Here is a 21,530-nt window from a genome sequence, read left to right as displayed (position 1 = left end):
GAAAGAGTTCTACTCTCCCCCTTTGTCTCCTTCTCCCTCACTCAGTCCCGTGAGTGTACAAGGGGGATAAGGACTAAGGATAATCCTGCTCTTTATCACAAAATGCTTTCCAGATTGGACTGGGGGTACGAGTCCTACGGAACACAAATGAAGAGGTCTAAGTATATTGTAGAGTGTCCTGTCCAGAACTTGGCTGTGAGGCTATGGAACTTAGCCAGTTGTATGTTCCAGGTGTTGTGATTGCTCAAATCCAGACGAAAATGTCTTTGTCCCGGTTCATATGTAGTCTCTAAGGTGTCCTCATGCTTTTTGATGCTGTTTAAAGTTGAGCCCTGACTTTTCAGTTTTGAAGTTAGGTGTTTCTTCACTGGCAAATGTGCTGTGGCTTAACAAAAAAGGACAGAACGGGCAGATGGCAAGTGAAAGAACCGACGTTGCGAGTGCGGCCACCAGCCCTCTGGGTGACTCGGGCTTCTCTGGGGCTGCTTTTTCTATAAAAGAGTTGGGAGGAGAAATCTTCCAAGTTAGCATGGGTTCCAAGATTCTGGGATGCTATCCTCACAGCAGAACTGCTCCACTGAGGGGCGGGTTTCTTGCTCGACGGCAGACGGGATTCCTGGTGGAGCAGAAACTGTATGCCCGCAGAGGGGGACCGGGCAAGGGCCGGGATGGTCTGGATGCACAGGGCTGGCATCTGGATTTCAGGAGGTCTGTATATCAGAACAGTAGGTCTTGAATGGGCTTGATTTAGGACATGAATAAAAATGGACAGAAAGTATTCAAAAAATACAGAGGGGCTTAATAGTTTTCTCAGTTTTGTTTTTGTTTTACATTTTCTTCAGTCTTTATGGTCTGTGCCTGTTTCTCTCCCAGTAAAATGAGCACATGAATAGCAAAGTCATTCACTGTAAACCTCAAAATCAGCTAACCGCAGTTTGACAATGTGTGTTTTTTCTGGACAAACGGTGCTTGTGGTTATTTTTGTGTTGCACAGAAAGAACAGTGACAAGTAGAGGGGCATTTTTCTGGCTCAGATGATGGAATTAAGTAACTATTTCATGTTACTTCATTAAAAGAAGTAGGGGCCTCTTGGCTGATCAAGTTTAGAAAAACCCTAAGTTGGGGGCCCCTTGCTCCCACAGAGCTAAAGACTGACCTAGCCCCGTACTGGAGTCCGTGTGTTGGCAAGATCTTCTAAGCTCTAACTGTGGCTTAGGTTCGGCCTGAGTGCAAGTAGAAACGCGCACCATCAGTTCTCTTTTTAAGCTCTGTTGGTTCGTGAGTGAGTTATTCATTCTGTGTTCCTGCTGCACTCATGATCTCCTTGTACCCTCCCGATAGCACTGTGAGTCCATCAACTCTATGTAATTATCTCATTGTAAATGAAACTGAGGCACAGACAGGTCAAGTGAACCCCCCCCCCCCCCCCGCCCCAGATCAGTTGGTATGTGGTGGAAATGAGATTCAACCGCAGACACACCTTGGAGTTCCGTAAGGTCAAGGTAATGACTGGTCATTCCCACACCGCATCCAGTGTTGACCGGGTTACTGGTGGGTTAGGCAGGGCTCTTTGCCTCCTAAAATTTTCAAAAGAATTTGCACACTTTTGACCTGTGCTTGTTTTCCTTTCCTATCAATCAATCAAGCAGTAATCTCCTGAAGAGGCTGGACTCAGATGAGTCCGTTGTTTATTAATTTATCCTGGTGCCCAGTACAGTAGCTTTCTAGAGTTTCCTGCCAGATCAGGTGATACAGTGTTCTATTTCGCACACCTTTATCCCACTCTTCCTTCAAACGAGCACTGGAAAATGTGTACTCGTATGCATTAGAAAATGTTATTTTAAAAAGTCCCTTTTATGCAATAGAGGAAAAAAAATACCCATGTTGGAAAATATTGTACCTTTTATTTAAAGGATATTAAATAGGTAGAGTTCTACTTGTTTTGTATAATTAAATATTTTCATACATACTTTAATTTTCTGATTGCATCACCCAGGTGGAGAGTTTTAAGACTAAATGTTTAAGATTCTTGACCTTTGAAATAATTATAGTATAATTTAGTATCATATAATATTCAAATTGCCAAGGGTTTTCATTAGACGCTAAGTCACTTTTCTTACCATAGGAACACTAAATCCTAACATTTCAGGTGTGCCCGTTACAGCTCTATATTTGTGTAAAACTTAAGTTTCAACAAAGATGTTTTTAGAACAGATTTTATACCTTTCAGGTTAATGTGCCGTCATGTATACATGTCCAACTCCAGACGCTCATAGCACATAAATGTTGAACAAGACAGTCAAGAACCTGGATGTAGCAGTACCTAGGATTTTTTTTTTTTTTTTAAGATTTTATTTGAGAGAGTGAGCACAAGCAAGGGACAAGTTACAGAGGGAGAAGCAGACTACCTGCTGCGCCGGGAGCCCCGTGTGGGGCTCAATCCCAGGACCCCCACACTGAAGGCAGACGCTTAACCGACCGAGCTACCCAGGCACCCCGGATCCGTCTCATTTTTAATCACGCAGATGCCATGTGGCCTAGTGAGGAGCGCACAGGTGCTGGAAGCAGTCTGCTGGTGTTCAAATATTGGCTTTAGCAATGTGTCCTGGGGTAGGCTTTATGCCTCAGTGTTTTCAATGTAAAATGGGGATGTTATTCGTACCTACTTCATAGGATTGTTGTAAAGAGGAGTTGCTGTCGAATTCCTTGGAGTTAGAACAGCAGTCTGGCCCAGAGGAAGTGTTTGATGACAATGACAGCAGTGACACTTAAGGAGCTCACAGGGGTTAACTTCCTGGAGAAGACAGTGCCTGGATGGTGACTCGATAGATAGGGTAGAGGGAGACCTGCACGGCTCAGGGGGTGTTCTGAATGACTGTGTTTTGTTCAGAGAGGCATAAGCATTTCACTGTTGTCAAAGCTGAATGAGGAGCAATATGACTGGAAATGTGACAAAGGATAAGTCCACAGCAATCCTGGGATGTCCTGCTCTTCCTGCTTCTAGGAAGGACGCCATTTTATAGCCAGTATGCATTTCTTTGAAAAAAATTCTTTTCTCTCCATAATGCAGAAGTTCCATGGGTTCAATGGGCTACGTAGTGAGCACCACACACCAACTGCCTTTACCGTCCTTTCGCGTGTTTGTTAGGAAGAACTGCCATACGTGACGTGATGAATTACTTTAGACTTGCTGAGCTGGGATGCTACCACGCTCTAGGAAGCCTTTGGAGGGACCTAAGCCCAGTCTTCAAATTTTACTAATTCTCTCTGCTTCCCCTTCTTCTAACTATCCTGTTGGCTTCCTACCTTTTTAGACTCTGCCTCCTCCCCTCTTTTGGTGTATTTCCCCTTGTATTCGTAGTGTAGTACTTTGTCACTGTATATACAAGAGGGACAGGGCATGGGAGTGTCAGCCGGAGGAGCACAGGCCTGCATGGGAGTGTCTGGGTGGGGCGCACAGCCTTCAAAGGGGATTTAGCAGAACTCAGCAGGACAGTCTGAAAAGCTCACAAGGTGATCAGACAGGTCTGCCCCCCCCTACCGTCCTTACCATCTGCAAACCTTGCCATAACTCCATGTGTTTGAAAGTATGCCTTTACTGCGATCGTTAGAGGGCCCTGGACCTGTGGTTAAGTGGCACAACTAAATGCCCTGGCTGCTTCTCTCCCCTGAGCATGGAATGTTCTAATGATTTTCTTTGCCTTTGTGACCTGTGCACATTGTTTGCAGAACTTAACTTGGGCATCATCCCCTGATGTCAGTTTTGTGCTCATTGCCCCGCTTCTGCGTCCCCGTAGCACCTTCCACATGCACAGTGATGCGGAAGTTTATCTGTCTTCCTGCACTAAAACCTAATCTCACTGAAGGCAAAGCCTCTGTCTTACTCTTCTAATTTCCAGCAGAGCCTGGAGCCTGGCTTATAGTAAGTGTTCAGCTGATGCTGAAGCAAGTAAGGAGTATAAACCTGAGAACATAGGTACCTGTTCTTCAACAATCCATAGACATCGTGGCTGACATCCTCAAGGGAGAGAATATGGAGCCATACGAGTGCAAATATGAGGTCAGAGCCAGGCGAACCGAACTTTTGCCTCTCACCCTCATCATTCCTTGAGGTGTTTAGTCAACAACATGCTCCCAACTCCTAAAACCAGGAAAAAAGGTAAAATTCAAATTAAATTGTTCATTCTCAGTTACATAATATAAAATCTTACATTTTCCCCCATAAAAATGTCAGTTTTGCCTGTAATTATAGAAATACAAGTATTTTAGTGGACGAATAATAGGATTTTATGATATGACCGTGGTGTTATAATCTGAGCTTCCAGAAACAAACTTTCTGTGGCTTTGGCAAGATACGTTGCTGCATTCCTCAAAATACTTCATTTGCTTGGATGGTGTTTTGTTTTGTGCTGTTTTCTCAGGCACAGTGCCTTCCATTCCATGTCAAAATGATTGTGTGGGAGAAAGGTTTAGAATTCTGCTTTCCGAGGCAGTATTTGCCAGTCCAGTGGAAAACAGGCTTTTAGTAAATTTTACTGCTCAACTAACAAACGAAATGGAACAACAGTAATACAGTGAGATGGGTGTGTGAGGAAAGAAGGCATGATCAAAGCTGACGGTGTCAAAGGATAAATCATTCCTCACATATAAATCATTTTTACTCACTTATTTAATCAGCTGTTTTTTAAAAATTGAACCAATTATCTATCCAAAGTATTTATAAATGGTAAGTGTGTCTTTAGGGCCAAATGCAAATATTTAAACAAACGCACTTCCTTTAGAGTTTAGGAAAATAAGTTAACTCTATAATTTATGTTCTAGAGTAAATTATCCTCAGACCCATCAGTTTGATGAGCACAGAAAAGATTTTATAAGGTCCTGAAATACATATAATTTAACATTTGAAACACCTCAGATTGAAAGAGCTGAGCGCTCTGCAGGCCAGGTGAAAGAAGAGAGAGAAGCCAGCAGCTACGTATGAATTTCACCTCGTTTACCTTTGGCTTCTGGGTTTTGTAGACACGTTGCTTAGACCTTTGCTCTAACAATTTAAATTAACTTAGCATTCACTCAGGAGGTGGGTGGGGAGGAAATAAAACAATGGAGATACAGATAGATTGGTCAGGAAGCTCTGGGGTGTGGGGTGGCAGAGTGAGGAGACTTTAGAAATCCAGCTCTTAGAAACCCAGCTTCAGAATAAGAGCTTAATGGAAAAATTGAATAAATCTTAGGACCCTATTGTACCATTGTTTTAATTTTTGCATTCGTGATGAAAAGTTTAGGTGGTGTCAGCACAGAGAAGACTTTTGCTGAATGTGAGCAATGAGAACTGGAGGTTTTCTTGAGGGTTTCAGGATTAAGAGCTGAGTCCCAGCCCAGGGTTAAAAGTGAGTAGAACTGAACAGCAGTCAGACATCCGTCCTAATCAGGACTGTCCTTATTTTTCTAGTTCAATTAGTTGGGAAAGTGAATAGAAATTAGGAAATCATGAATAGCTCAGTATAGTTTGAGGATGACCATGAGTTGAGTAAATGATGATCTACACTCCAAGAGCATTCGGAAATACACACTTTGGAGCTTGGAAGGAGTTAGAACCAAGTACGCTAATTTATATTCTCATAGAATATTGGAAACTGTGAATTTGGAGGAGTTTTCTTAAGAGATTTAAGAGAAAAGATCAGATGGCTGAAAACTAAGTGACTCCGGGATCACTGGAGGCCAGCCAGTTTGGTGGGCTGGGAAGGGGCGTTCAACTTGCGTGCTTGGGAGATAATGCCATGGAAAGTTCAGACTCTTCTCCACAGGTGATGTCAAATAGAGTAAGTCGTAGTGAGGCCAAGACACTGATAAGGTAACCTATGGGAGAGGTCAGAGGCAAAGAGAGGAGGGTGATTATCTTGCTGAGAAAAAAATTGGAAAGGGTAGTGTCATGGAAAGAACGTTTTAGGAAAAGGACTGCACCAGATAATTGACAGGTTCAGCAGGATGAATACTGAAATAATTCTGTGGGATTTCATTGTGGACGTCATTTGGTGACCTAATTGAGAGCCATTTTCATGGAGAAGCCGGAATGATGTGGGTTGTGGAATGTTGAGGAAACACACTGATAACAATAGTTATAGAAAGGTTAAAGTCTAGGCTGGAAGTGTGGGTCCAGGGAGGTTGTTTTGTTAGATGTTATTTCATTTTAAGATGGAAAAGCTTTGAATGAGTTTACATTTCGATGGAAAGGATCCAGGAGAGAGGAGAAGTTTGACTATATAAAAAGGTTAATAACGTTAACTTCCTGACAAGCCAGCATATAGGTTCTTCAGAGTTCAGCTCTTGAGTTCAATGATACTGAATTAGGCAGTTGTATATCCATTATTCAAAGCAAGAGTAGTGAGCGACCAGAGAAGCATTTACTGAATTGCTAACCTAGATGACTCTGTTGTGTGATTGATTCATCTTAGAAGCCTTCGGAGTAACTTCTGTGGAATGACTGGGTATGAGGAAGTCTAACTTCAAGTGATTAAAGGCCCATCTCACGCCCCCACTCCTACCTCATTCCAGGAGAACTGGCATTCGAATGGAAGGCATTGGTAGGGTGGGCAGTTAGGATTCTGAGTTCCAAATTTCTGACTGTTGCATTTTGGACTACCAGGTGATGGAAATTTAGAGCTTCTTATACTTTAGAATTTATCATAGCTTATAAATAAGTATAATACTAGATATATAGAGAGGGTATATATATATAGAGAGAGTACATATATAGAGTGTGTGTGTATATAAGAAAGGAAATACAACATCAACAAGTAAAAACAGCAGTTAAAAAGAAAAGTATAGGAAACACGAGTAAGGAAACTACTGCATAATCCAGAAAAATAGTAGACAGGTTAATATCTTTTAATGTTGCCTACTCTTGACTGAATTACTATTGCAAGCAAAAGCTTGAAAAGGTTAAGACCTAACCTATAATATATTGGAATATTGATTATGATAGTCTTTTACACAGCAATTCATTTTTGGTTTATTGGCTTCTTTGAGAATCTGACAAAAGATGTGATTCTTTTCCTCAAGTCTTTAGGAAAGATGGTAATGGAATCCTCTTACCTCTTGTGTTGTAAAGACATTGGACACCTTCAGACATCTTACTCTATAATCAAATGTCTCTAAGACATTTGAATAGTGAGGGGAGAGCAGATAACGGGGATGCCGACAAGCTATTGTAAGGATTTTGAACAGATGAAGGACATGATCTAACTTACCATTTTTAAGCATCACCTGCCTCTGGTGCTGAGAGCCCACTCTAGACGGCTGAAGAGGCCTGCTCTGTGCCGGATCAGGGCGGCAGTGATGGAGGTGGTGAGATGTTGCACAGGAATGTATTTTGAAGGCAGCATAAGATTTACTGAATGATGAGATTTCAGTGTGAGAGACAAAAGTTAAGGATGACTCCCAAGTTTTTGGCCTAAGCAGTCTAAAGTAATGAGTTGTCATTAATGGAGAGGAGAAGGCTATGGGAAGAACAAGGTTTCGTTGGTGGAGGAAGAGAAGGATCTTGGTCATGGATGTGGATCTGAGATACCCCTTATTTAAGTGGTGATGTGAAAGGAGGAGTCTGGAATGAGGATCGGTCTGCAGCGTGAGATATATTTTATGAGTCATCAAGGTATAGAATGTTCGGTGGATGGCATCCCCTAGGCTTGGGTTCTCAACCCTGGCATCTGAGAATTTGGAGTAAGAGCTTCTGGGCCAAAGGAGTAGGAAGCAAAGTACCACTCTTCGGGCTTTGCCCCCAGAGATTCTGATTCAGTTGGAATGCAGTAGGGGTGGCTAAGGTAGGAGTTTCCTTTAGAAGCTCCCCACAGGATTTCAGTATGCATGCAGAGTTAAGAACCACTGCTCAGGATGCAGGAGCCCTGGACTACTCCAATATGGAGATGTCAGAAAAGGAAGAGGAACCATTTAAAAAGGATGAGTAACTGGTGATGGAGAAGAAGGCACCATGAAAGAGGGACAGCTTGGAAACCAAATGAACAGAGTGTTTCAAGAGTCAAATGCAACGGAGAAATCCAAAAAGATGAGTGAGAGGTGACCCCTGACATTGAAGGTCAGTGGTGACCTTCATACTTTTGGTGTTGTGATGGGGACAAAAGTCTGATTAAAGTCGGTTCTAGAGTGAAAAGAGAGGAAGTAAAGATCGCAAGTCTAGGCTACGGTGGTTCAAGGAATTTTGCTGAAGGGGAATGTTTTTAAAAATGGGAGATACTGGTTGGTTGTTACTGGTAATGAGCTCCTTAAGGTGAGAGCAGGATGTCCTGGAGTCGGAGAGAGGGGAGGCGATCTGCTACAATGTGCCTTCGGTTGTAGTTATTGATATCTGTGTAACTATATTATATCCTTCACAGATTTTGGAGCGTTAAAAGAAGGCAGCCATGCTTTAAGGTGATCTTAGAAAGTGCCTCCTACGTATAAGCACTATGCTAGGGCAGGCCCTATACATTTACTCAGCCGGGTATCTTTCAGATGACCAGTAGGACTTGGCATGGATTTACAGTTTTGGAAACCTTCCATTTTAAGAAAATATTTTATCATTTGGAATGATGTTAATTATGATAAAAGTTTCCATTCGTTTTAGAGGGATTTCAAAAAATTATTTCATGGTTACAATAATAGCACTAGACACTGCGTAATACTACAATTCTCAAAGGAGGAAGTTTTTGGGAAAAGATACAGAATGTGCAGGATGTTTTGAATCTTCTGACAAAAACTGGCTGATGACTCATGAGTCTCTTGCAGTTTGTGAAGTATACAGAGGGAAAATAGTATCAAAGTATTGCTCATTGGATATAATTTTTGTCTTCAAATATCGGAGGTGACCACTTACAGCAAAACTATCTCAGAGGCTCACGATAAATCAAGACATTTTGTATTTCACTTTAACCTAAAATTTACCACTTTAGCTACAGTATTTTTGTAAAAAAAAAAAAAATTAGTTCAGATTAGTTCAGTTTCTGAGGTTTGAAGAATAAAAATATTTAGATAAGCTCATGAAGAAAATACTGATGTGTAATCCATACCTTAATTTATGTCCAAATGTCATGTGGTCTGCCCATAGACAATCTGGAAGAAAGAAAATTCAAAATGTTAAGTGTAACTGGGTTACATTCATGTTCCTTTGACTTCAACTAAAAGTTGAAGATGATACTTCTTGTATCATCATCATCCTCTCGATGATACTGTATTGTGTATTTTTTTGTCTTGGTGCCTTCATAAAATTCCTGGGTTTTTTTTTACTCTGTGTTTTACTATGTTCTTTTAGTTCTTTCCTTTGGTGGCCTTCATCGTCATCTCTATATACTCAAAAAAATCTATTGTTTCACTAAGTACACACTAAAATGTTTAAGAATAGAGAATTGTAATATTGGGGGGAAATTAATTTGGAACATGTTAAAAAAAGATAATGCCAAAGGAACAGGAACAAAAGGGTGTCCTTCATCTCTAGGAATAGGTTTGTTTTGTCCCTAGAGAAGCTTCTATCTTTGCAGATCTGGCCTGCAAGCCAAGTTTTGGCTCCTTTTGGTTGTTAGTTACTCCAGAGTACACCTTCCTTATCTCTGTCTCCCTCATCGCCCCTCCCCCCAGTCTGTCTCACCTCATTTTTCTCACTTTCTCTCCCTCAGTTTTGCGTGATTTCATTGAACAATTTGTTGCAATTTAGAGGAACCCAAATGGCAGTGATTCGTGACATTTTCAATAGTGATGTTTTAATATTATTTTCCAGGTTTATTCTTAACATGTATGTTTGTCAGTATGATGGGTACACGGAGATTTTCAGGGCTATTTCCTTTAAGCTAAGACCCAAGATTTTTTAAACAATGATTTCTTTTTCTAGATTGAATTAGACTCTCAGGATATTTGAGTTGATGTCTATCAGAATACATAGTTGTTTCACTGTTTGGACTCAGGGTCATTTGAGAATGTAATTTTAAAAAAACAATTGGGGGCGCCTGGGTGGCACAGCAGTTAAGCGTCTGCCTTCGGCTCAGGGCGTGATCCCGACGTTATGGGATCAAGCCCCACATCAGGCTCCTCTGCTAGAAGCCTGCTTCTTCCTCTCCCACTCCCCCTGCTTGTGTTCCCTCTCTTGCTGGCTGTCTTTATCTCTGTCAAATAAAACAATTGAAGTAACCTAGAAATGTGTACAGTTTCTCTTGGAAAGGTTTTCACTAATTTTAATACCAAATACGGTGTTAAATTAGTACTTTTTGAGGACCTTTTATAATTTGTATAACTCTCAATTACTATAGTATAAAATAGGCTAGAGAGGGAGCTGATGGTATAAATTTTCCTTATTCCTGAAAAATTCCTGAAAAATTCTTGCAAGGTACAGTGTTTTCTTATAATACACTAGGAAGCTTTTTGAAAGATTCACTTAGGCTTTTTGAAAGATTCACTTAGGATCCTCCAGTTGAGGGGTTCTTAGCTTTGGGAGTAGTCCATGACTTTGAGAAGAAAAAAACTTAAAATCTAGCATTTCCTTCAATTATAAATGGAAATAATAAACTTCAGTAGCATTAGTAGTACCTTTTGGTCAGTGATATTTTCATATCCTGTTACCATTGTTGGAGAAATCCTGAGATATCACTTAGGCTAATCACTACTGTAAAATTATAGTAGTAATCAGATCACCACTGCATCTTGTTATTGATGTGTGAGAAGAAGCACATACTTATATTTTTATTCTACCTCAACTTTTAATAACTATTTCAGCATAATTGGTTTCCTTTGAAATCATTATTTTAAAATATTTTGTCCAGGGCATGGAAAAAAAAAAATCAATACCTGCTTTGCTACATCCTAAGCGTTCGTTGTAGAATTTCCTTTGTAACGTTACATTTCTGGGTGTAGTTTTCATAAGCTATTAAAAAATCTGTGTTCTCTGCATTTTTTTTTGTTCATAATTGTAAAAGATATACCCAAATTTCCACCTTAAATAGTAAATTCCAAAGTAACCACTGTTCTCCTGTTTACCTTTTCATGCATACTTTAGTAAAATTATTTGTTTTTTAACCACAGCATAGTCAGCAATATCAGGATACAGAGGCATGGAGAAAATTATTTCTGTGGTTTTGCATGCCACAATTTGGGTAATATTAACTCTCCATAAATAAGTACAGGAGAAAACAGAGGAAATGTATCAAAAGTCAACAACCTGGTGAAAATTTTGTTTCCGGGGTCTTGGGCAAGTTTTCCTAAGGGATTGTAATTAATATGTTAACATAGTGTGGCTTCAGGCCCACTTCCCAGCACAGGAACCTAGTCATTTGTACTGGCTTCCCTACTTCTCCTACATGTGACCGAAGCAAAAATGGAAGGTGGTGGACATTGTCTCAGGTAGGTAGAGGAGGCAATTAGAAGAATAAAATGGAAGAATTAGAAAACAGTTTGCTCAGGGAAATTAATGATATGCCTTCCTTTGTAAGGGAAAATATTCATACAAATAAATAGTTGTCTCCTCAAAGACTGAGAAATCCAGGAATTGGGGGGAGAGGGGCCTGCATGTGAAAATAATTGAAAGAAAAGAGCCAAATGGATTAATATACTAGTTTTCCAAAGACCTATTAAATTTCAACTCTGAATTCTCTTGGGAAATCAAACTGGAAGAACTGGACCTCTTGGGGAATACTATCCCCATAACATAACATAATTTAAAGTTGACACTAGAAGCTGAAGTTTATTTTTTTTTCCTAATAATTATGCTCAGTGAGGGATGCAGAAATTGCATTTTGGAATGACAGAAAAGTAGTTATTTTAGAAAGAACTTTTCAACATCTGTGGGAAATATCTCCTGGAAAATGTATTCTGTAGAGTGACAGGAGAAGATGAAGTGAAACCAAAAGTAATCTCCACCTCAGACCATACAAATGAATTTCATGAAGTCAACAGGTATTGAAGGATGTGCCCTGTGCCCAGGCCTGGGTACTACAGTCTGGAGAGCAGTCCCATTTTAAACTAGTGCTTTTGATGATCTGGTTACTCATTTCTGACTAAAAGTATAGTTTTTAAAAAGTATGAACATACTGGCTCTTGAACCCCAGTTGAGCCCATTACATAGACCTGGCCTCCCAAAGATACTTGGGTCCCTTGCTGAACTTCCTAACTTGCTTGAGACCCTGTCCCTCCAGCATACCTGCCTTTTAGAACCAAAATCTAGCCTGCCTTTTTCAACTTCTCTGTGTACCAGGGAGCTGGAAACCTCGACCATAAAAATCACCATCATGACCCTTGTGTGGTCTTGGGTCTCAACTGGACTTTCACAATCCCTCAGCGAACTTTTGGTATGTCCCTCATTCATTCGACACATCATTACCGAGCCTGCTTGGGGGCAGGCACCCTTCTGGGGACTGGGACACTGCAGTGACCTACGCAGACAAGCAGACCTGCTCTATTTTCCACAATGACTGTTCTGTTCAGTTGCCACTGTCTTCAAATGAAACTCTCGGAAGCTTTCCCTCGCTCTCCAGGGGGAGAAGACGCTTTCTCTGCATAGATTTCTTGAAAGGATATCTGCATGTGCTGTCTCTACTTCCTCATTTTTCAATCACTCCTCTTCCCACTGCTACTCACTTCCATTCCTATCACATCACTGGAACTTCTCTGGCTAAGCACAGTATTTGACACAATCTCCTTGAAATCTTTTTCTTTCTTGCTTCCATGTCTCCCCCCTTCCCTGGAGTTTCTAGGTCCTTGGTAAGTTCTCAGTTTTTTTCAGTCCTTTTCTCAAATGATGTAATTCTCCCTGGACACCTTAATAATTTCATTCGCTACAAGAATTTCAGCTACCTGTCACTTCCTAGCCTGAATCCTTCTGTCTCTTAAGCTCTAGGCCAGTGTCTCCAGCCACCTCTTGGACATTTCCATTTGAGTAGCTTCAGACTTACCGTGTCTGTTATTATTTTTTAAGTAGGTTCCTTTGAGTAGTTTCCACAGCCAAACGTGGAGTCCAGTGTGGGGCTTGAACTCACACCCTCAGATAAAGATCAGAACTGAGACCAAGAGTTGGATGACTCTTAACTGACTGAGCTACCCAGGTGACTCCCCAAAGGATTTTAAATATACTGTTTTTCTTCCCAGGTTTCTTTCTTGGTAAATGGCTCCAGAAACCAGTCATACTTGTCTATTCTCTTCCCATCATTGTCTCATCTGTTGTCTTAGCAACTCCTACTAACCCCATTACATTCCTTAAAGTCACCTTACCTGACCCTCCTGACACCATATTCTCACTGATGTTCTCCTGCTGCCTCCTTTCTAAAATGAAAAATTGATGGTTTTCCCTGCCCCAACTAATACTGAACCACTTGCATTTCTAAACTATCTTGTTCTTGCCTGTGTGCCTTTGAATAACCTCCCCACTACCTGGAACCACCTCTACCTTCTCTTCACCTAACACAGGCCATCGGACCACCTGCTCCTGGGGCTTAGCCAGCTTAGTCAACGAGGGCCGACACATATTCAGCATTACTTAACTTTCCATTGTACTTTGAATATTGCGTTAGGCCAAGTAATGTCTGGCTGTGTTCAAGGCCAAGAAAAGACCCTGAGCTAGACTTTCATAGAAACTTAGTGCCTGGAAAGAATTTGGAGATCATTTTTTCTTCTTATGTGCATATAGACAGTGAAAGGATTTGTTCAAGGTCATTTACCAATTAGTGACAGAGTCAAGACTTAGAAAATAGGTTTTTGTACCCCCCAAGAATGTCCTTTCCTCGTTGCTAGAAACCTCACCAAAACCAGCCAGCCAGACAACCACCACAGACACTTGTGGCATTTCTTCCAGTCGTTCTGACATTTGCTGGCCTGAATGGCCACCCTAGGCACTGAGCTGTGACTCAGGAAAACCTCAGCCGGGGTGGCCCTGATGAAGTGCTGAGCAGCGAGAGGCAGCTCAGGAAGAGGGTTTTTAATCTTATTTTCTACAATTTAAAATAACAAGGCTACAGAATTTTTATTGGATGAGAAAACCAGGTTTGTCAGTATTGGCGTACTCACAAACAACATGTTCATGGCTTTTCTTGGCTCCGAAATTGTTAGTACACTAAATTAAGGTGGAGGTATTTATACTGTATAATTTCAGTGTCATGCTGTCCTGGTCATCTGAGGCTTAAAAACAACAACAACAACCCCAAATGGTATTAATAGATAACATGGGTGGAGAGGGAGGGATGTGGAAAGAGTAACAATGCCATCGTTGATTCACAAATTAATTCCGTCAATAACAGGCTTTACCTCCTGTGCACTGCTTTGAAATGTGCTTTGGTGTCTCATTTCACTTGGCTGGTTCCCTGTATCTTGCTTGGAGTGTCTGTCAGACTGCTGGGCCTCTCTGGTAGGGGCCGGGCTCCTCTATTGGGACCGGGGAGCACATCCTGGGCCTTGTCAAGGCAAGGCTCTTCTTGCCGGTGGGAGACCTCTCCCTGCTGCGGGACCGCAGTCCTGCCTCGGCCTCTCAGCCCTTTGGATCGCCAGACGTGCAAGTGCCTGACCCCTGCCCTGGGAACACTGTCGCTTCCCTTTTCTTGTGTGTGTTCCCACCAGATCTTGTGTCACAAGTAACCTGGCCCATCCTGTGGGGTTCAGTAATAGGCTACTAACGGGTGACTAGGCATCTGCCCTAGGGAGTTCTTGTTCAGGATGGCAGTGCAGGACTCTGAGCTCCCCTCCTCCCATGGACACCCAGATGTATAGCCACACATGGAACCATTTCTTCTAAAAAGAACCTGCAAGCTAGCTATGTGAATCCTTCACGTACGACAGAGAAAAAACCCACACCCAAAGCAAGCAGGAGAGGCTGAGAAGCAGTCCTGCTGTAAAGCTCACTATGGCACAGTGACACACAACTAGGAGGGAACTCAAAACTTGGGGCTTCTCCCTGAAGAGCAAAGGGTTTGAACCCCACATTCAGCACCCTAACCTTTAAGACTGCATCTGATAGATGAGCCCCCAACCATCTAGCTTTGTAAACAAATGGGCCTTGCATCCCTGAGACCCAAAAAAGACTATGTTGAACTGAGGAAAGGCTGTTAATGGGCTTGTGCTCTTGGACCCACCTGCCCCACGGCCCAGTATAGAGGCAGCTGATGGACAGGTTAGACCTAGACCTTAAGATAAGCAAATACTCTTTAGCATAAACAGATGTCAGTAGAAGGGGCAGGCATCTAATTCAACACACATCTAGGGGTTGTTGAGGGTACTCTGAGATCTGAAGCTGGCAGGTACCACCTTATGGTGGGTGCTGTCCCTCTGACCTTCTCCAACTAACCCACTGTAATCCTCTCCAGAAACCTCACAGTGGGGCACTATCTTTGTCATCTAGAGTGCCAGTGTCTTTGGGAGAAGATGAGCTTATACATGTGTCCGGTGCCCAAGGACACCACTTGATTGCCTAGCTCTGGTGGATAGCAGTGCCTGTGTTCCTGGGTCCCAGAGACTAACAAACCCAGGAGAGACTGTTCTTGGCCAGCTGCCATTCCTAGGGCATTGTACAGATAGCAGACTGAAACATACCCCTAGCGTTTCTGCAAGAGAGGCCTATTTGCTTAACATGAGCTTTGACTTTGGGCAGGCTTCAGGTGGGGGCACGTAACTAGGGGCCTACTGCTATGCACACCAGAGCTGCAGACCTGTGGATGCTTTAAGCTCTCCTTCTGCCTTGCTCCAGATTACCAGTATCCTCCCAAAAGAAACTTGTATACCCATCTGCTGCTCTGATCTTTGTAACTGCCACCCAGTGGACACCTCTAGCTTGCCTAGCCTTGGAAGGCAGTGGGATTCATACCTGTAATCCTACAGGACTATATATGTTGGCATACTTCAAAAGCTGCTGTTGCAGGGGATGGAGGCGTCTGTCTTCTAAATAGTTTGAATCTAGGTGCTGACTGAGATCCTTCCTTTTGGAACATTGGTAAGTTTTAGCACACTCTCAACCACTGGGAGCCACTAAAAATAAAGTAGGCTGTTGGACAATCACAAAGTTTTCAGAGACAACCAAGAGCTAGGATAGGGTTGAACAATAAGATTTATCTGCTACACAAAGCCACTCTACTCCTTCACACTGGGCAAGGTGGCTGTTTTATCTAATGCACAGAAGCCAACACAGAGAGTCAAGGAAAATGTGTTTCAAAAGAAAGAATAAGACAAAACCTAATAAAAAGTTCTTGAGTAGTTTGCCTGACAAAGAGTTCAAAATAATGGTTTTAAAGATGTTCACCAAACTTGGGAGAAGAAAGAAACATAAGAAATTACCAAATGGAAGTCACAGAGCTGAAGAATACAAAACCAAACTGAAAAATTCATTGGCAGGAGTCAGCAGCAGACTATATGAAGCAGAAGAAATGATGAGGAACTCAAAAACAGGGCAGTGCAACTCACCTCATCAGAGCAGCAGAAAGGAAAAAAAAAAAAAAAAGGCTATCTTGAGGGAGGTACGTGACATCAATGGGCCAACATTCACATTGAAGGGATCACAGAAAGAGAAAGGGGCAGAAAAGTTATTTGAAAAAGTAATAGCTGAGAATTTTCCTAACCTGGTGAAGAAAACAGACAACCAGATACAGGAAACCGAGAGATTTCCAAATATAATGAACCCAAGGAGACTCACACCAAGACACATTATAATAATATGTCAAAAGTTAAAGAGGAAAGAATCTTAAAGGCAGGAAGAGAAAAACAACATATGTCCAAAGGAACCCCTATAGACTATCCTCAGATTTTTCAGCAGAATCTTTGCAGGACAGAAGGGAGTGGCAAGATATATTTCAAGTGCTGGAGAGAAAGCATTTTCCAGACAGACAAAAGCTAAGCCTGCCTTACAGTAAATGTTAAAGGGACTTCGTTAAGCTGAGGTAAAAGGGTACTAATTAGTAACAGAAACACATATGAAAGTATAAATCTCAGTGGTAAAGGTAAATATATAGTAAAATTCAGAATAATGTAAACATGGCAGATTAATCACTTATAAAGGTAGTATGAAGGTTAAAGTAGTAAAAATAACTAAAACTACAATGAGTAGTTAAGATGTAAAATATGACATCAAAAAAGAGGGGGAGGGGGGCGCCTGGGTGGCACGGCGGTTAAGCGTCTGCCTTCGGCTCAGGGCGTGATCCTGGAGTTATGGGATCGAGCCCCACATCAGGCTCTTCCACTGTGAGCCTGCTTCTTCCTCTCCCACTCCCCCTGCTTGTGTTCCCTCTCTCGCTGGCTGTCTCTATCTCTGTCGAATAAATAAATAAAATCTTTAAAAAAAAAAAAAAAAAGAGGGGGAAAGTAAAAGAGCTTTAGGATGCATTAAAACTTAAGTTATAAACGGTTACAAATGTCATTAACCACAAAGCAAAAACTTATAGCAGATACACACACAAAATATGAAAGAGAGATTAATCTTAGCATACCACTACAGAAAATCATGTTACAAAGGAAGAGAGCAAGTGAAAGGAAGAAACAGAAGAGCTACAAAACAGCCAAAAAAACCAGTTTACAAATGGCAGTAAGTACATGCCTATCAGTAGTTAAATGTAAATGGACTAAATTCTTCAATTAGAAGTGTTGAATGAAAACACAAGATTCATCTATGTTCTGCCTATAGTAGACCCACTTCAGATGTAAAGTCACACAGACCAAAAGTGAAGGGGTGGTTAAAGATCTTCCATGCAAATTGAAACCAAAAGAAAGCTGGAGTACCTGTATTTAGATCAGCAAAAATAGACTTTAAAACAAGGACCGTAAAAGGAGACAAGATCATCACATGCCGATAAAGGGGGCAATCCAACAAAAGGATATAACATTTTAAATATTTGAGTACCCACATAGGAACACCTAAATATGTAAAGCAAATATTTACAGACCCAAAAGAAGAAATAACAATACACTAACAGTACAGGACTTTAATACCCCACTTTCATCAACAGATAGATCATCCAGACAGAAAATCAATAAGGAAACATTGTCCTTAAGCAGCTCATTAGACCAGATGTACTTAATATACACAGAACATTACACCCAAAAGTAACAGAACACACATTCTCTACAAATGTACATGGAATATTCTCCAGGATAGAGCATGTTAGGCCACAAAAATAAGTCTAAATCAATTCAAGAAGATTGAAATCATATTGAGCATCTTTTCCAACCACAGTTGTCTAATTAGAAATCAATTGCAAGAAAAATGGAAAATTTACAAGTATGTGGAAATTAAATAACAGTCTACTGAACAACCCGTGGGTCAAAGGAGAAATAAAAGCCCTGAGACAATCAGCGTAGAAATACAAAATAACAAAAATGGATACAGCAAAAGCAGGTCTATCAGGAAAGTTCATAATGATAAATACCTCCCTCAAGAAATAAGAAAAATCTAAAACAACCTAACTTTATACCTCAAGGCTTTAGAAAAACAAATGAAGACCAAAGTTGGTAGAAGGACGAAGCAGCAAAGATCAAGCGGAAGTAAGTGAAATAGAGGCTTAAAAGACAATAGACATGATCAATGAAACCAAGAGCTGTTCTTTTGAAAAGATAAGCAAAACTGGTGAACCTTTAAATTCACACACAAAAAAAGCAGACTCAAAATCATAAATGAAAGGGGAGACATTACAACTGATGTCACAGAAATACGAAAGATTTTAAGACACTACTATTAACAGTTATATTCCAACCAATTTGGCAACCTAGAAGAAACATAAATTCCCAGAAACATAAACTTACCAAGAGTGAATCATAATAAAATAGAAAATATGAACAGACTGATTACTAGTAAGGAGATTGAATCAGTAATCAAAAATCTCCCAACAAATCAGAGTCAGGGCCAGATGGCTTCACTGGTGAATTTTAATAAACATTTAAAGTAATACCGATCCTTCTCAAACCTTCCAAAAAAATAGAAGAGGAGGCAACACTTCCAAACGACACAAGAATACCACAAGAAAGAAAATTACAAGCAAGTATCTCTGATGAACATGCAAATATCCTCAACAAAATATTAGCAAGCCAAATTAAACAGTTCATTTAAAAGACCATACATTATGATCGAATAGGATTATTCCAGGGATGCAAGGATGATGGTTCAATATCTGCAAATCAATGTATACATCATGTTAATAAAATGAAAGATAAGGATTATATGATCATCAATAGATACAGAAAAACTATGACAAAATTCAACATAAATTTATGATTAAAAACCTCAACAACTGTGTATGGAGGGAATATATCTCAATATAACAAAAGCCATATATGACCAGCCCACAGCTAACATCAAACTCGACGGTAAAAAGCTTGAAAGCTTTTCCTCTAAGATTAGGAATAAGACAGGGATGCCCACTCTTAACACTGTTACTCAACATAGTATTAGAAATTCTGACCTGAGCAATTAGGCAGGACAAAGAAATAGAAGACATACAAATTGGAAAGGAAGAAGTAAAACTATCACTATTTGCAGATGACATGGTATGTGTAGAAAATCTTAAAGACCCCTACAAAAACTGTTAGACTTAACCAGTTCAGTGAAGTTGCAGGATGCAAATTCAGTATGAAAGGTCTGTGGCATTTCTATAGACTATCAGAAAGAGAAATTAAGAAAACAATCCCATTTACATTTCCATCAAAGAATAAAATACCCCGGAATAAATTTAACCAAGGAGGTAAAAGACTTGTACCCTGAAAACTACTAGACATTCGTGCAAGAAACTGAAGACAACACAAATATGTATGAAAATATTCTGTGCTCATGGACTGGAAGAAAATTATTAATTGTTTTACGTAGTATGGACATTTTGACGGGTTCAATGAAATCCCTATCAAAATGGCAAGGGCATTAATAGAAATAGAACAATCCTAAAGTTTGTTTGGAATTAAAAAAAAACACTCTGAATAGCCAAAGCAATCTTGAGAAAGAACAAAGCTAGAGGCATCACACTGTCTGATTTCATCTATATTACAAAGCTGTAGTAATCAAAGCATGATGGTATTAGCATGAAAAAACACATGGATCAATGGAACAGAATAGAGAGTCCAGAAATAAACCCATGCATATATGGTCAATTAATTTTTGACAGTGAGCCAAGAACACACAATGAGTAAAAGTCTCTTCAGTAAATGATTCCAGGAAAGCTAGACAACCACATGCAAAAGAATGAGACTGGACCACTATTGTATACCATACACAAAAGTGAAGTCAAAATAGGTTAAAGATTATTAGACCTAATACCATAAAACTCAGAAGAAAATATAGGCAGTAATCTACTCCTTGATTTCTATTCTGGTGGGAATTTTTTAGAATTGGTACCAAAAGCAAACCTAGAATAAACAAGTATGACTACGTCAAATTAAAAGGCTTCTGCACAGCAAAAGAGTCCATCAACAAAACAAAACCACAAGCTATCAAATGGGAGAAAATATTTGTAAAACATGTCAAATGAGGGGTTAATATCCAAAATAAAGAGAATTCATACAACTCAATAGCAAAAAATCCCAAAGAATCTGATTAAAAATGGGCAGAAGATCTCAATAGATACTTTTCCAAAGATACACAGATGGCCAACATGTCCCATGAAAAGGTGCTTAACATCACTAATCATCAGGGAAATGCAAATCAACATCACAGTGAAATACCACCTCACCTTTGTCAGACTGGCTAGTATCAACAAGACACAAAATAACCAGTGTTGAGGTTGTGGAGAAAAGAGACCCCCTTGTGCACTGTTATCCAACTGAATAAAGTCAACATTGAATAGGCTCAGCTATTGAAAACAGTATGGAAGTTGTTCAAAAATTAAAAATGGAACTATGAGGGCACCTGGGTGGCTCAGTGGGTTAAGTGTCTGCCTTCAGCTCGGGTCATGATCCTGGTGTCCTAGGACCAAGACTGACGTCAGGCTCCCTGCTCAGTGGGGAGTCTGCTTCTCCCTCTCCCTCACTCATAAATAAATCTAAAAAAAAAAAATTTTTTTTTTAAGTAGTAAATACAGAACTACTGTATGACTCAGTAATTCCAGTGCTGGGTATTTATCCAAAGGAAATGAAAAGAGGTTCAAAAAGGCATATCCGCCCCCATGTTCACTGGAGCATTATTTGTAATAGCCAAAATATGGAAATAATGTTTTTTAACAGATGATTGAAGATGTGATCAATAAATATATATACGAAATATATAATTTTTATATTATACATATATATACATATATCTGTGTGTGTGTGTGTGTATGTGAACATTATCCAGCCATAAAAAGAGAGGGAAATCTTGCCTTTGCAACAACATGGATGGACCTTGAGGGCATTATGCTAAGTGTGTAAGTTAAGAGAAAGACAGATACCATAGGATTGCACTTACATGTGGCATCTAAAAACAGGAAAAAACTGAGTTCACAGGTATAAAGAACAGATTAAACTGGTGGTGGCCCGAGGCAGTGAGTGGGGGGTGGGTAAGATGGATGAAGGAGTCTAAAAGCCACAAACTTCCACTTACAAAATAAAGAAGTCACGGCGATGTAACGTAC

General features: G+C 40.4%; 2 protein-coding genes across 11 annotated transcripts in view; one reads left to right on the top strand and one right to left on the bottom strand.

The window, feature by feature from the left end:
* The window catches only part of LOC148110362 (uncharacterized), a 296,218-nt gene that overhangs the window by 21,766 nt on the left and 252,922 nt on the right, over positions 1-21,530 (bottom strand). For 8 of the 9 annotated variants that reach the window (XR_015723896.1, XR_015723897.1, XR_015723898.1 and 5 more), the window contains 2 exons: positions 9,063-9,105; positions 1,885-4,141 (listed from right to left, as the gene is read on the bottom strand). Coding sequence is in view for 5 of the 9 variants with exons in the window: in XM_087860880.1 (XP_087717006.1) it covers positions 4,117-4,141; positions 9,063-9,105 (68 nt within the window). In the remaining 4 variants the exon portion in view is untranslated. Of the gene's footprint in view, positions 1-1,884; positions 4,142-9,062; positions 9,106-21,530 lie in introns of those variants that run through there. The other variant, XR_015723895.1, reaches the window with a different exon arrangement.
* MDFIC (MyoD family inhibitor domain containing) overlaps positions 1-21,530 on the top strand; it is an 85,098-nt gene that overhangs the window by 54,351 nt on the left and 9,217 nt on the right. The window lies entirely within an intron of this gene.

The sequence above is a fragment of the Ursus americanus genome, chromosome 3, assembly GCF_024610735.1.
Source record: "Ursus americanus isolate L20-20 chromosome 3, mUrsAme1.1.p, whole genome shotgun sequence".
NCBI classification, from domain to species: domain Eukaryota; kingdom Metazoa; phylum Chordata; class Mammalia; order Carnivora; family Ursidae; genus Ursus; species Ursus americanus.
Note: the sequence above shows the minus strand (reverse complement) of the source record. Positions and strands in the feature narration are given on the sequence as shown.